The sequence below is a fragment of the Neofelis nebulosa genome, chromosome 6, assembly GCF_028018385.1.
Source record: "Neofelis nebulosa isolate mNeoNeb1 chromosome 6, mNeoNeb1.pri, whole genome shotgun sequence".
Classification (NCBI taxonomy): Eukaryota; Metazoa; Chordata; class Mammalia; order Carnivora; family Felidae; genus Neofelis; species Neofelis nebulosa.
The window spans coordinates 42,839,064-42,855,110 of NC_080787.1; the positions used below are offsets into that span (position 1 = coordinate 42,839,064).

Below are 16,047 nucleotides of genomic sequence, written 5' to 3' on the forward strand. Positions count from 1 at the left end.
TGTGTCTCCGTCTCTCTCTGCCCCTCCCCCGTTCATGCTATGTCTCTGTCTGTCTCAAAAATAAATAAAACGTTAAAAAAAAAAATTTTTTTTTTAAATTAAAAAAAAAAATAAGAAAGATTGACAATCCACAACCTAACCTTATAACTTAAGGAATGAGAAAAAGAATGAATTAAACCTAAGGTTGGCCAAAAGAAAGAAAGAACAGAGATAAAAGAAATAGAAAAACAATAGAGAAAACAAATGAGACCAAAAGTTGGTTCTTTGAAAATAATCAACAAACTTGGCAAATCTTTAGCTAGATAGACTAAAGAAAAAGTCTCAGTAACTAAAATCAGAAATGAAAGTGGTGGAGGCAGGGGTGCCTGGGTGGCTCCGTCGGTTAAGTGTCTGGCTCTTGATCTCAGCTCAAGTCATGATCTCACAGGATGTGAGTCCGAGCCCCATGCTGGGCTCTGTGCTGTCAGCACAGAGCCTGCTTGGGATTCTGTCTCTCCTTCTCTATGCCCCTCCCCAGCTTGTGTTTTCTCTTTCTTTCAAAATAAATAAACTTAAAAAAATTAATAAAAAAAAAGAAATGAAAGTGAGGATGTTACTACCAATTCTACAGAAATGAAAAGATCATAGGAATATTATGAGTGAGGGAGGAGTTAAGATGGCAGAGTAGTAGGGGCACCCTGTGCTTGCATCCTCCCTCAAACACAGCCAGATAAATATCAAACCATTCTGAACACTTAAGAAATCTTGAGGCCTGAGAGAACTGCACATGCAAAGGGAGAAAAATGGCCACATAGTGGAAGGTAGAAGCTGCAGAGAGTTGATTTGGGGGAAAAAAGAACTGTGGGTGCTGCAGAGGGGAGGGAGCACTGATCATGGAGAGAGAAAGCAAGACAGCAGCGTGCAGGGGAATGCACAAGAAAAGCTCTTCCCCAAAACCATTGACTGGGAAAGGAAGAAGGGCTGGTTATTGCAAGTTTTTGCAAGCAGTGGAGCTAAGAGTCTAAAGTTTTGAAAGTCCACACCATTGTTAGAATCCTGCCTGGCTGGCTTAGTGGTTCTCCCGTGGGGGAAGAGGGCAGAGGCCTGTGAGCAGACAGCATGCTCTGAAGATCTCCTGGGTTGCACAGGGAGCAACAGTTCCGCTTTTTGGAGTGCATTTAGGAGAGGTGGCACTGCTTCTTGGGACAGAAGAGAAGGTGGGTGCCACTGAGCGGCCGCATTAATTAGCATAGCAGCAGAGGCACCTGCTGAAAGCAGCTAACCTGGAAGCCAGCTTTTAGCTGCGCTTTACCATAAACTCCTAGCATCATGTAATCCTGTGTAGAACAAACCAGCACCAGCCACCACACGGTGAGACCCTCCCCCAGAGGATCAGCATGGGTCTGCACTGTGCCCCTAAAATTTGGAGTTTTGAAATCCAGCTACACACCTGAGGTAAAAATTGAGAACACCCAAAAATATATATATGTGTGTGTGTGTGTGTGTGTGTGTGTGTATATGTGTGTATATATATATATATATATATATAATCAATTAACAAATGTAAACTCATTGATAATAACAGTAGAGGACTTTAACACCCCCCCCCCCTTTACAGCAATGGACAGATCTTTTTTTTTTTTAATTTTTTTTAACGTTTATTTATTTTTGAGACAGAGAGAGACAGAGCATGAGCAGGGAAGGGGCAGAGAGAGAGGGAGACACAGAATCCGAAACAAGCTCCAGGCTCTGAGCCATCAGCACAGAGCCCGACGTGGGGCTCGAACTCACGAACCGTGAGATCATGACCTGAGCCGAAGTCAGACGCTTAACCGACTGAGCCACCCAGGCGCCCCATACAGCAATGGACCATTTAAGCAGAAAATCAACAAGGAAACAATGGCTTTGAATGACATACTGGACCAGATGGACTTAACAGATACCTACAGAACATTTCATCCTAAAGCAGCAGAATACACGTTTTTCCCAGTGCACTCAGAACGTTCTCCAGAATAGATCACATACTGGGTCACAAATCAGACCTCAAGAAGTACAAAAAGATTAAGATCATACCATGCATATTTTCAGACCACAATGCTACGGAACTTGAAAGTCAACCACAAAAAATTTTGGAAAGACCATAAATACTTACAGGTTAAAGAACATCTTACTAAAGAATAAATGAGTTAACCAGGAAGTTAAAGAAGAAATTAAAAAAAAAAAAAAAAAAGACATGGAAGCAAATGGAAATGAAAACACGACAGTCCAAAACCTTTGGGATGCAGCAAAGGCAGTTATAACAGGGAAGTATGTAGCAATACAGGCCTACCTCAAGAAGCAAGAAAAGTCTCATGTATATCAGCCTAACCGTACACCTAAGGAACAGCAAATAAAGCCTAAAGCCAGCAGAAGAAGGGAAATAAAAATTAGAGCAGAAGTGAATGCTATAGAAACAAACAAGCCCAGTAGAACAGATCAGTGAAACTAAGAGCTGGTTCTTTGAGAACAATTAATGAAATTGACAAACCCCTGCCAGACTTCTCAAAAAAGAAAAGACAAAGTACCCAAATAAATTAAATCATGAAGGAAAGAGGAGAGATCATAGCCAACACAACAGAAATATAAACAGTTATAAGAATATTATGAAAAATTATGCCAACAAACTGGGTGAACTGGAAGAAATGGATAAAGTCCTAGAAACATAAAACTAGCAAAACTGAAACAAGAAGAAATAGAAAACTTGGACACACCCATAACCAGCGAAGAAATTGAATCAATAATCAAAAATCTCCTAACAAACCAAAGTCCAGGGCCAGGTAGCTTCCTAGAGGAATTCTACCAGACATTTAAAGAAGAGTCAATAGGGGCGCCTGGGTGGCTCGGTCGGTTAAGCGTCCGACTTTGGCTCAGGTCATGATCTCACGGTCCGTGGGTTCGAGCCCCGCGTCGGGCTCTGTGCTGACAGCTCAGAGCCTGGAGCCTGTTTCAGATTCTGTGTCTCCCTCTCTCTGTGACCCTCCCCCATTCATGCTCTCTCTCTGTCTCAAAAATAAACGTTAAAAAAAAAAAAAAATTAAAAAAAAATAAATAAAATAAAGAAGAGTCAATACCTATTCTTCTGAAACTGTTCCAGAAAATAGAAATGGAAGGAAAACTTCCAAACTCTTACAAGGCCAGTATTACCTTGATTCCAAAACCAGACAAAGACCCCATTAAAAAGGAGAATTGCAGGTCAATATCATTGATGAACATGGAAACTAAAATTCTCAACCAAGATACTAGCAAATTGAATCCAACAGTACATTAAAATAATTATTGACCGGGCGCCTGGGTGGCGCAGTCGGTTAAGCGTCCGACTTCAGCCAGGTCACGATCTCACGGTCCGTGAGTTCGAGCCCCGCGTCGGGCTCTGGGCTGATGGCTCGGAGCCTGGAGCCTGTTTCCGATTCTGTGTCTCCCTCTCTCTCTGCCCCTCCCCCATTCATGCTCTGTCTCTCTCTGTCCCAAAAATAAATTAAAAATGTTGAAAAAAAAAAAAAATAATTATTGACCACGATCAAGTGAGATTTATTCATGGACTGCAGGGTGGTTCAATATTCGCAAATCAATCAACGTGATACACCATATTAATAAAAGAAGGGATAAGAACCATATGATTCTTTCAATAGATGCAAAAAAAAAAGCATTTAACAGTATACAGCATCCTTTCTCGATTAAAAACCGTCAACAAAGTAGGAATAGAGGGAAGGTAGCTCAACATCATAAAGGCCACATACAAAAGACCCACAGCTAATATCCTCTATATGGAAAAACTAGGAACTTTTCTTCTATGGTCAAGAACAAGACAGGGATGTCCACTCTCACCATTGTTATTTAATAGTAGTGGAAGTCCTAGCCTTAGCCATCAGACAACAAAAAGAGATAAAAGGCATCCAGATCATCAAGGAAGAAGTCCATCTTCCACTATTCACAGATGACATAGTACTCTATGTAGAAAATTCAAAAGACTCCATCAAAAAAATGCTAGAACTCAGCAATTACAAACTTAGCAAGATACAAAATCAATGTAGAGAAATCAAGAAATTGACTCCATTTACAATTGCACCGAAAACCATAAGACACCGAGGAATAAACCTAACCAAAGTGGTAAAAGACCTGTACTCTGAAAACTATAGAACACTTATGAAAGAAATTGAAGAGGACACAAAGAAATGGAAAAACATTTCATGCTCATGGATTGGAAGAACAGATCTTGTAGAAATTTGTATACTACCCAAAGCAATCTACACATGTAATACAATCCCTATCAAAATACCACCACCATTTTTCACAGAGCTAGAACAAACAATCCTAAAATTTGTGTGGAACCACACACACACAAACAAGAAAACCAGGTAGCCAAAGCAATTTTGAAAAATAAAAGCAAAGCTGAAAGCATCACAATTTCGGACTTTTAAGCTATATCACAAGGCTGTAGCCATCAAGACAGTGCGGAACTGGCACAAAAACAGATCAATGGAACATAAAAGAAAACCCAGAAATGGACCCACAACAATATGGTCACCTGCCATCTTTGACAAAGCAGGGAAGACTATCCAGTGGAAAAGGGACAGTCTTTTCAACAAATGGTATTGGAAAAACTGGACAGCAACATGCAGAAGAATGAAACTGGGCCACTTTCTCACATGATACACAAAAACAAATTAAAAATGGATGAAAGATCTAATTGTAAGAAAACCATCAAAATCCTACAGGAGAACACAGGCAGCAATCTCTGACCTCAGCCATAAGAACTTTTTTTTTTTTTAACGTTTATTTATTATTGAGAGACAGACACACAGTGTGAGGAGGGGGAGACACAGAATCTGAAGTAGGCTCCAGGCTCTGAGCTGTCAGCATAGAGCCCTACGTGGGGCTCAAACTCACAAACTGTAAGATCATGACCTGAGCGTAAGTCAGTCGTTTAACCAACTGAGCCACACAGTTGCCCCAGCCATAGAGCTTTTTAAGACATCTCTGAAGGAAAGGGAAACAAAAGCAAAAATGATCAGAACTTCATGAAGATAAAAAGCTTCTGCACAGCTAAGGAAACCGACAAAACTGAACAGCAGCTGACAGAATGGGAGAAGATATTTGCAAATGATGTATGAGATAAAGGGTTAGTATCCAAAATCTATAAAGAACTTGACACCCCAAAAATAGATAATCAAGTTAAGAAATGGGCAGAAGACATGAATAGATATTTTTCCAAAGAATACATCCAGATGGCAAAGACACATAAAAAGATGCTCAACATCACTCATCATCAGGGAAATGCAAATCAAAACTACAATGAGATAACCTGTCAGAGTGGCTAAAATCAAAAACAACAGGTGTTGGCAAGGATGTGGAGAAAAAAGAACCCTCTTGCACTGTTGATGGGAATGAATGCAAACTGGTGCCGCCACTCTGGAAAACAGTATGGAGGTTCCTCAGAAAGTTAAAAATAGAACTACCCTGCATCCCAGCAATCACACTATTAGGTATACACCCAAAGGATACAAAAATACAGATTTGAAGGGGCACATGCACCCCAATGTTTATAGCAGCAGCATTATCAACTATAGCCAAACTTTGGAAAGAGCCCAAATGTCCCATCAAAATGGATAAAGATGTGGTATATATACACAATGGAATGCTGTTACTCAGCCATCAAAAAGAATGAAATCTTTGGGTGCCTGGGTGGCTCAGTTGGTTGAGCCTGACTCTTGGTTTTGCCTCATGTCATGATCCCAAAATTAATGGGATTGAGCCCTGCTGTTAGCTCAGAGCCTGCTTGGGATTCATTCATTCTTTCTCTTTCTCTTTCTCTTTCTCTTTCTCTTTCTCTTTCTCTTTCTCTTTCTCTTTCTCTTTCTCTTTCTCTTTCTCTTTCTCTCTCTCTCTCTCTCTCTCTCTCTCTCTTTCTCTGCCCCTCCCTCACTTGTGCTCTCTCAAAATAAATAAACTTTAAAAAAAGAATGAAATCTTGCATTTGCAAAAATGTAGATGGAGCTAGAGTGCAAATACTATGTGATTTCATTCATGTGGAATTTAAGGAAACGAACGTAGGGAAAAGAAAAAAAGGAAGCAAACCGTAAGAGACTCTTAATTACAGAGAACTGAGAGTCAATAGAAGGAGATGGGTAGGGGGATGGGCTAAATGGGTGATAGGGATTAAGGAGGGCACTTGGGATGAGCACTGAGTGAGTGTTACATGTAAATGACAAATCACTAAATTCTACACCTGAAACTAATTTTACCATTATGTTAACTAACTAGAATTGAAATAAAATCTTGAAAAAAAGTATGAGCAACCAAATGCAACAAATTGAATAACTGAAAGAATAGACAAATTCCTAGAATCAAAACCTACTCTACCAAGACTCAATTACAAAGAAATAGGAAACCTGAAAAGATCTAAATGGACCCACAGTTAGTAAAAGGTGAAAGATTTTTGCGATCTGAAGAGAAACCAGAATATAGAGCTATAATTACTAAGGAGCTTGAATCAGTACTCAAAAATCTCTCAATAAATAAAAGCACTGATGGCTTCCCTGGTGTATTTTACCAAAAATTTGAAAAACAAATACAGTTTCTCAGACTTTTTCCTGAAGTTAGAAAAGAGCACTTGTAATTCATTCTATGAGGCCAGCATTTATTCTGATTCTAAAACCAAACAAAGACATTACCAAAAAATATTCATTATGAACATTGATCAAACATCTTCTCAAAATACTAACAGACCAAATCCAGAGCATATTAAAAGTTACACACCATGACCAAGTGGGATTTATTCCTAGAGATAAGAGTGCTTCAACATAGAAAACTGATCAGTGTGATATATACTACAGTAACAGAATGAAGGGGAAAAATCCCTACTCTGTTGAAATAACACCCAGATCAAAAATGTCTGGTGATGGAATGAATGAATTAATGAGAAGGGAGATGAAGGAGTTGTTAGGAGAAACTTTTGCTCTATACCCTTGGCTGTTGCTTAGGTGTGAATTTGTATATAAAATGCTGGAAATTTTGTGTTGTGGGGCCTTCCTAAATGCATTCTCTTGTTCTTAAAGAAATGTGTACATTTGCTGTTACATGAAAACAGGATTCTGTGCACCCAACAGTCAAAATGTTACTAGTTTTTTTAACTATAAAAAACTTAAATATTTTTCAGATTTCTTGTCACATTTATGATGACACTTCTAATAAATTAACCATAGCCATTAAAAAGAGAAATGAAAGAAAACAGATTTGAAAAGCACAGGTTCCCTCTCTGTCCAAAATCGTTAGCTGAGGTTTAGCTGTCCAAACCCAGGAATCAAATTAGAAATGCAAATTAAATCAAAACTAGCAAACACTAGACAGTACTGGGTGTTAGGGTGTTGGAAAATAGATGTAGGAGGAATATAATCGGACACGTGTATTAATTATCTTTGGCTGCAGATAAATTATCCTAAATGTTAGTGATTTAAAACAAATTATCATCTCACAGTTTCTGTGGGTCACAAATTCTGGCACAGCTTGTCTGGGTCCTCTGACTCAGTGTCTCTCTTGATGCACTGTGGGCTGCAGTCCGAGGGAGATTCAACCGGGGATGAATCCACTTTAAAACTCCACTTCCGTGGCTCTTTGTGGGTATCAGTTCCTTCCCAACTTTGGCCACTGACACCGGTTCCTGCCATGTGAGCCTCTCCGTAGGGTAGCATGTGACACAACAGCTATCATCCCTCTGTGTGAGGGAGAGCGAGAAACAGCAAGATGGAAGTCACCATCTTTGTAACCTAATCTCGAAAGTGATGTCCCACCACTTTTGCCATGTTCTGTTTGTTAGAAGTGAGTCCGTAGGTGCAGCACACTCATGGGGAAGATCACATAAAGAAGTGATTACCAGAAGGCAGCTGGAAACCCATTTTAGAGGCTGCCTACCACACACCTGTCTACTTCAACACAGGAATCCTACTTTTAATACTTCAGAAACTCAATATTTGCACAAGGATATGCATTCATTGATTTTTTTTCATAAAATAAAATTTATAAATTAAGATTGTTGGAGAAAATCCCAAATTAAGGGGAACGTATGAATAGATTACAGCATAATCATTTATTGTGATATTTGACAATTAAAATGAGTGAACTAGTTCTGGGGCGCCTGACTGGCGCAGTCAGAAGAGCATGTGACCCTTGATCTCAGTCGTGAGTTCGAGCCCCATGGTGGGTGTAGAGATTACTTAAAAATACATACATACTTTAAACAATGAGTGAACTAGTTGTTAACTGGCTAAATTTTGAAAATGATGACTGATCAAAGCAAATTGTAGAGAGATACAGTATGTTACTATTTATGTGAAACTTAACAAACGCAGAAGAGTACCATATGTTTTTATGGATATACATGTGTGAAATGTTCTGTAAGGATGACCACATTTTAATGCGGTGAATAACTTTTAGATGGGAAGGGAATGTTAAATGAAGCAACTTGTTAAATCTGAGTGATGTCTGCATGGGTTTCTAAGATGATAGTCTTGATTCCTCTGTGTGTTTAAAGCTTTTGTATATACATATTCATAGACCCCCACTTGAAAAATTGGGAATAACTTGATTGTTTTTTAACATTCTATTATAGAAGGCATTAAACAGACAAAACCAAAGAGAACCATGTGCTAAATCCCTATTTTGCAGCTTCAATAGTCATCAACACATAATCAGTCTTCTGGTTGCATCTGTATCCCTTACTCTCTCAAGGATTCTTTTGAACATACATATATTATTTCATCTTTAAAAAATACTTCAGAATGTATTTTTAAATGAACATGCTTTAACAGTACATATAACCATGCCGGCATGGTTCTATATCCTCTTTTTTACAACTGGCTCTGATTCCTTAAAAATAATCCTGTATCTAGACAGCAGCCAAAATTCCTCCATTGTTTCATCAATGGCAAACAACTTATGTCTAATTTATAACAGAGAGCAGAACAAGATTCTTTTACCTTCTTCCAAGCCTTTCTTGCTTTCTGGAGGAATTTGGATAACTAATACTCCAGGACAAAAAGAGACCAACGCCAGCAGGGTACTAACCTTTCTTTGTGTTCTCTTGCACAGATACAGTTGGTGCCACCTGGACAGATCCAGATCCAGGGTGGGCAGGCTGTGCAGGTGCAGGGCCAGCAGGGCCAGACCCAGCAGATCATCATCCAGCAGCCCCAGACGGCAGTCACTGCTGGCCAGACCCAGGTAATTCCATTCTCTCTGTCAACACAAGAGCACAACTGATTTGAAAGGGTCAGACAGCTGAGGCAAATATTTCATAAGTAGTAAGTAAAAATGGGGAAGAAAACCATCACAAATGTTGTATTTTCTTTTTTTTTTTTTTTTTTTTTTTAAAAAGAAGGGGTCCTTTGTTAAATTGTCCTGATTTATTTCCTTCAGACCCAGCAGCAGATTGCGGTCCAGGGCCAGCAAGTGGCTCAGACTGCTGAAGGGCAGACCATCGTCTATCAGCCAGTTAATGCAGATGGCACCATTCTGCAGCAAGGTAAGTGTGCATCTGCATTTCCAGAGGACTTGGGAGAGCATGTCTTTTTCATCCTTGGGGCAAGTGACTACTTCAGAAATTTTGTGGTGACCTCCGCCCAACATATTTGTGAACAACAACAAAAATTTTTTCTAAGTCTCCATTGGTTGTTTTCTTGTCATTAATATGTGACCAGTGATAGTAACATTTGTAGGAGTTCCTACTGTGGTTGTTTAAAGACTGGTCCTGGGGATGATATAAGCTTTTGATCCTTTCTGGGAAAAAATGTTTCTAAATGGAAGATTGGAAATAGGGAGTTTCATAGTTGGTAGTGGAAGAAGTAGATCAGAAGTCAAGTTGGCATTTAGTGTTTTTGCTGCTTATGGTCTTTTTCTTTTCTCTCCGGTCAACTTGATTATTAGTTTCTGTCCAAAAGACTTACATGCCCACTATGCTTACTTTACTAAGAAACAAATTTTCTTCCCGAAGAGCTTCTAAATCTATCATGGGAGACATACATGTGACCAAATAAACGCAGCGCGGAGCTTTTATAGAGGTAGGTTCTAGGACTAGATAATGCATAAATACAGAGCCATGAAATCTGTGTGGCTTGGGAGGAGAATGGACTTCAGACAAGAGGAGATGGCTCAAACTGAACTTGAGAGCTTTGGGAAGCATCTGTCAGATCATTAAATCTGGAAGGGACATCCCAGAGTCTAGGACTAAACGTTTGACTTGTAATTAAAATGTAGCAGTATACAAGATCCAGTGAGGGCAGGAAGTGTGCTCTCCTGTGACTCAGGAGAAGACCTGAGATTGAAGAACTGGACTGAGCCCAGGCAGGAGCTCGAATAGAAAATGCTGAGCCAAATCCTTAAGTGGTGCTGGTGATAGTTGGGGAGCCTGGAGTGCTTGGTTTAATTTTAAGTTTTAGTTCTGCGACAGGTTGAGCTATTGTCAGTTGAGGATAAACAAATTACAACTTTAAAGAATCTCTGTCCTGAGGCAGATCATTCATATATACAAAAATAGTGTAGCACAAGGCAGACCGACTCGCAGAAAGGGAGGCCTCCAGACTTTCTCACCAGCTGTTGAAAACTATTACTGGAATACCCAGGGAGGTATCCATTTCAAGGATAAGTTTTATCAGAACTGGAATCCAGACACTTAATAGAATATGAAGGATCATGATTACTTGGGTTACATGCAGCAAACCAGGCAGAGTAGGAGAGTGCTGCTTCTCCCCATGTGCTGTGTAGTATATTTTTCCAGGGTAAGGAAGTGTGTGCCAGGTAGAAGAGGGACTAACTGTGTTCCCTTCTTTCTGTGTACCTGTTTTTTGTTTGTTTTGTGTTTTATTTTCTTAAAGTCACAGTCCCTGTTTCAGGCATGATCACCATCCCAGCAGCCAGTTTGGCAGGAGCACAGATTGTTCAGACAGGAGCCAACACCAACACCACCAGCAGTGGACAGGGGACTGTCACTGTGACACTACCGGTGGCAGGCAATGTGGTCAATTCAGGAGGGATGGTCATGGTAAGGAAACTGATTCTTCACCTCACTGTTCTTTTGTCATTTATCTTTCCATATGTCTCTTTTGTCATTGAAGGTTTTTTTGACCTTGCACTTTGATGTCTCTCATAAAGCTTGTTGATGCTGCTGACTGCTTAGGATTGAATTGATCCTTAAGGCACTTAAAGAGATCTACTTTTACAAGAAACATTACAATGAACTATAATTCATCCTGAGCACCTTCTAGGTGCTGGAGATACAGCAGAGGATAAACAGAAATACCTGCTTTTGTGTAATCTTCAGAATTCAAATAATGAAGGCATAGACTACTGACCTTTGGAAAGTGGAAAATACATTGCCCCCAGTGAGGGAAACAAGAAGTAAACTCAAAATTAGATTGTAATTCTTAAAGAAACCAAGAAATGTGTGCTACAAATACATGAGGAAGATAGGGAAGGGGAAAGATGAGTAGTACACGGTCCCTAAAATGGGTAAATTAAGAACAAGTAGTAGAATCCTGCAGAGAGGTGGAGGAAGCTACCAGAAGAATCAACACACCCATCCAAAGTTGTTAAAGGTCGAGAAGGGATTGGGGCATGGGAACCTGTTCCTGGTTTCCTCAGACATTTATACAGTGTTTTTAGTTTTAATTTGCTTAGAAAAATTAGAATTTAATTATATACTAAGCTAAGTTGTTAATTAAATTGTTTCTGTAACTGTAGGCATTTGGTAGCACTTGGTCAACCTCTGCCTGCCTACCTACCTACCTTTGTACTGTTTCATTCTCTGTGATTACTGTTCCTGACCATTAGATGGCAGCAGACATTTCTAGAAAATGGAGTCATAGGTGGACAAGAATTTGGACGTGCTGGTGTCCTTGTCAGTGTGGCTTCTGGGCTCCCTATGATGGAATCATCTGGAATGTTTGTTTAAAATGAAGACCTTTTAGGGGCGCCTGGGTGGCGCAGTCGGTTAAACGTCCGACTTCAGCCAGGTCACGATCTCACGGTCCGTGAGTTCGAGCCCCGCGTCAGGCTCTGGGCTGATGGCTCGGAGCCTGGAGCCTGTTTCCAATTCTGTGTCTCCCTCTCTCTCTGCCCCTCCCCCGTTCATGCTCTGTCTCTCTCTGTCCCAAAAATAAATAAAAAATGTTGAAAAAAAAAATTTTAAAAAAAAAAAATAAATAAAATGAAGACCTTTTAGTGTAAATGTTTTCCAGGAATCTGCATTTAAGTGCTGTATGAAAGCTACTTTTTATAGCATTTAGAAAAAAAAGTTTAACAGAGACCAAGAAAATGTTTCCTGTGTCACTATTTAATAAGCTGTAGTTTTCTCTTCACACAGATGGTGCCTGGTGCTGGCTCTGTGCCTGCTATCCAAAGAATCCCTCTCCCTGGGGCAGAGATGCTGGAAGAAGAGCCTCTCTATGTGAATGCCAAACAGTACCACCGTATACTGAAGAGGAGGCAAGCCCGGGCTAAACTAGAGGCCGAAGGGAAAATTCCAAAGGAAAGAAGGGTGTGTATACCATTGGGAAGGAGAAGGAAGAGAAAGGGCAGGGTTCTACTTTTGAAATTCCCTTTCATATGGTTTGTTTCCTTGAGTACTTTCCAAACAATTGAAAGTAAAGAGCTGTGATCTTTTGTAAAAAGTTAGCATTTGATATTGCTCTCTGTGGCTGCAACTAGAATAACAAAACAGTAACAGTGGGTTAAATAAGAGTTAATTATTTTCTTACATAAATTCAGTCCAGAGAGAAATTATCCTGAGCCTATAGCAAATTTCCAGAGTCCGTCCTCATGATGCTCTCTCTTCCTGTCTCACTGTTCTGATAAACTTAGTGTGCTAGTCCTAGTCTAAGATGACTGCTTGGGCTCCCGCCTAGGAACAAGGGGAACAAGAAAGGTACTCTCTTTTTTTTTTTTTTTTTTTTTTTAAGTTTATTTATGTTGAGAAAAAGAAGGAGAGGGGGTATCTTAAGCAGGTTCCACACCTAGCATGGAACCTGATGCAGGGCTCGATCCCATGACCATGAGATCATGACTTGGGCTGAAACCAAGAGTCAGACGCTCAACTGACTGAGCCACCCTGGAGTCCTGTGGAAAGGCACTCTTTTTAAAGGAAATTTTGAAGAAGTTCCTTACATCTCATTAACCAAAACTTAATTACGTGGCCACACTTAACTGCGAATAAGGTCAGGAAATGCAGTCTTTCTACTGAACAGCCATTTGGTCTATTACTGAAGCGTATATGGGGAGGTGTAGGTAGTGATCGTTGCTTTGCCTTTGGGGAATCGTTTTTATTTGTCATTCATTAGCATTCACATTTTTATGATAGTTAATATATAGTTAGCCGCTGCCTAGTGTTTCCTCCAAAGCTTCCTCCATAATTCAAGGTCATAATTACCCCTGGTGGCTCTGATGGCAGCTCTCCTGAACTTCAGAGCATAGAATTTGGGCATTAGGTAACTATGCTCTTTCCAACTAGTACCTTTATTTCTTTCGTTTTAGAAATACCTGCATGAGTCTCGGCACCGTCACGCCATGGCTCGGAAGCGGGGTGAAGGTGGACGGTTTTTCTCTCCAAAGGAAAAGGATAGTCCCCATATGCAGGTAAGTAGAGTATACATTTCATTCTTCTCTTTTTACCTTGTATTTTCTCAGGAGGACCATTCAGTGTCCTCTTGTAACTTTCACACCAGGGACTAATTACCTGTTCTATGTTGAATGCAACATTGTATCTCTTAGATTCTCTTTTGCCCTAAAGCGCTGAAGGTATTTAATCCAGTGGCCTTTTTCCCTCACGATCTTTGCAGATTATTACTATTAATTCCTTCTTGAAATTCTCATCTTTGTTGATTTTAAAAGAATAAGTTTTATTGTCTCTTAGTGTAGTAGCACAGCCACCAGTAGCCAACACTTAACTGCTATGTGCCTGCCATTACATTAAGCACTTTTATAAGCATTTTTTATTTCATTGAATCTTTGGAGCAACCTCAAGCCCCATGAGGTGAGAATTCTTATTTCCATTTTACAGTTGAATCTGAGGCTTAGAGAGGTTAAGTCGTTTGCCCAAGGTAAAATGCTTAATAAAATGATGCACCTGAAATTCAAAGGCAGTATAACTCCAGAATTTAATTTGCAACTGTTGTATTGCATCTGATTCCACTGATTGTATCTTACCGGCATTTCTGAATCAGTATATATGAAATAGAACTCTTGATTTTTATTTTGTTTTTTATCCCTAAAGCAGTTACTCAATCCCCGTGACATGTCCATGCACCCAGTTGCTAAAGCTTGAATTGTCCAATTCTTCAAAAAGTCCTCTTGGTTTTACCTCTAAAATATTACCTGAATCAGTTACCTTTTTTTTTCCCCTTCCAACTGCTGTCAGTTTTGAGAAATCCTTTCTTCTTTTGCTTCAGTTAATGTAACAGCAGCCTGCTGGTCTCCTCCCTTCTTCCATCCTTGTGCCCCTCTGGTCCATTCTTTACATCTTTGTGTGGTCTTCTTAAAATGGGTGTCATCTCCCATCACTGCCCTGGTTAAACCCGTTCCACCCTCTGCCATTTCCCGTTTGCACTTAGACTAAAATCCAAAGTGCTTATTACCACGGCCAAAAAGGCGCTTGTGTGATCCAGCTCCTCCCTACCTCCAGCTTCATTCTTTCTACTCTTCATCTTTATGCTCTCGCTATACTGTTCATTGGTCTGTCTTCTGTTGGACCTTTGTCTTGGAAATAGCTAATCTGTAAAGCTTTTCATTCCCATCTTTTTTGTTGTTGTTTTTTAATGTTTATTTATTTTTCAGAGAGGGAAGTAGAGAGCAAGCAGGGGTGGGGCAGAGAGAAAATGAGACAGAATCCCAAGCAGGGTCCATGCCATCAACACAGAGCCCAATGCAGGGCTCAGCCTCACAAACCGTGAGATTGTGACCTGGGCCAAAACCCAAGAGTCAGCCACCTAACCAAGTGAGCCACCCAGGCACCCCTTCACTGCCGTCTTCTTGTGTGACCATCTCTTTCTTACCTTTTAGGTCTTGATTTAAATCTGAGACTGGAGCCAGAGTAGGTTTCTTCTACCCCATTATTTTTTCACGTCTTCCTTTTCTTTTGAGCATCATAATAACCGACTTGTTTTATTTGTGTAATTGTCTCCTTCACTAGACTGTAAGCCACGTAGAGACTCAAGGTGAGGCTTGTCCTCCATTGTATTGATTGGACTTAGTATAATGCCCAGTCCAGAACAAACACTTGGTAAATGTTTGTTGAATAAATGGATTTCCTCCCCCCACCCCCCACCCCGCCCCACCCCATTTCCAGATACTTTATTCTGTATGACCATTACAGCCTACCTGCAGTATTGCCAAATCAGTCTTCCTAAATTAGTGCTTTGTTAATTAATCATGTTCATCCCCTGCTCAAGGATGCATGCTGGCTTTCATTTTTTACTGCATCAGATCCCAAACTGTTTCTGTATATCTTCCAAGCAACCCCTTTCAGTGTCAGACTAGGAGTCCTCAGTATATCCACACATGAGCACAGACTCTTCCTTCAGTGCTGTTAATTCCTACCTGTAGTCTGAGAGCTCTTCCTTCTTCCTCTTTGGTTCATGCGGTGTACAGATGTAGAGTGCCATCTATGGGCATTATGCCAGGGACTCTCCCAATTCTGTGTACTAGCGATGGGACCTTGGTCAAGTTCCTTACTTAGCCACTTTTGGCCTGAGTTCCTTCACCTGTAAAGTAGGATGCTGTTGATACTTAACAGGGCTGTGGTGGAGAGTCCAGGCAGTAAGCTATATTGGGTGCCTACTTAGCACATTATGTAGTGCATGGTGAGGGCTCCGTAAATGCTGGTTATTGTTCTTACTCATTGTTCAAGACCCCGCTGCAGTCCTACTACCTCCAGAAATCTTTCAGGTTTTTCTTTGATTGTGGCAGTTGAAGCTTCAGAGCCTTGGTGTGCAAGAAGTGAAAGTGGTTATTGTGGAGTGTTGCAGAAAGCTTCCAAGGACTGATCCT

At 40.3% G+C, this 16,047-nt stretch overlaps 1 protein-coding gene across 9 annotated transcripts in view; it reads left to right on the plus strand.

Annotated features, from left to right (window-relative positions):
- Positions 1 to 16,047, plus strand: part of NFYA (nuclear transcription factor Y subunit alpha) — a 34,428-nt gene that overhangs the window by 15,163 nt on the left and 3,218 nt on the right. For 7 of the 9 annotated variants that reach the window (XM_058733847.1, XM_058733852.1, XM_058733851.1 and 4 more), the window contains 5 exons: positions 9,103 to 9,234; positions 9,430 to 9,535; positions 10,884 to 11,050; positions 12,371 to 12,544; positions 13,537 to 13,638. In XM_058733847.1, coding sequence (XP_058589830.1) covers positions 9,103 to 9,234; positions 9,430 to 9,535; positions 10,884 to 11,050; positions 12,371 to 12,544; positions 13,537 to 13,638 — 681 coding nt within the window. The remainder of the gene's footprint in view (positions 1 to 9,102; positions 9,235 to 9,429; positions 9,536 to 10,883; positions 11,051 to 12,370; positions 12,545 to 13,536; positions 13,639 to 16,047) is intronic. The other 2 variants (XM_058733854.1, XM_058733856.1) reach the window with 1 other exon arrangement.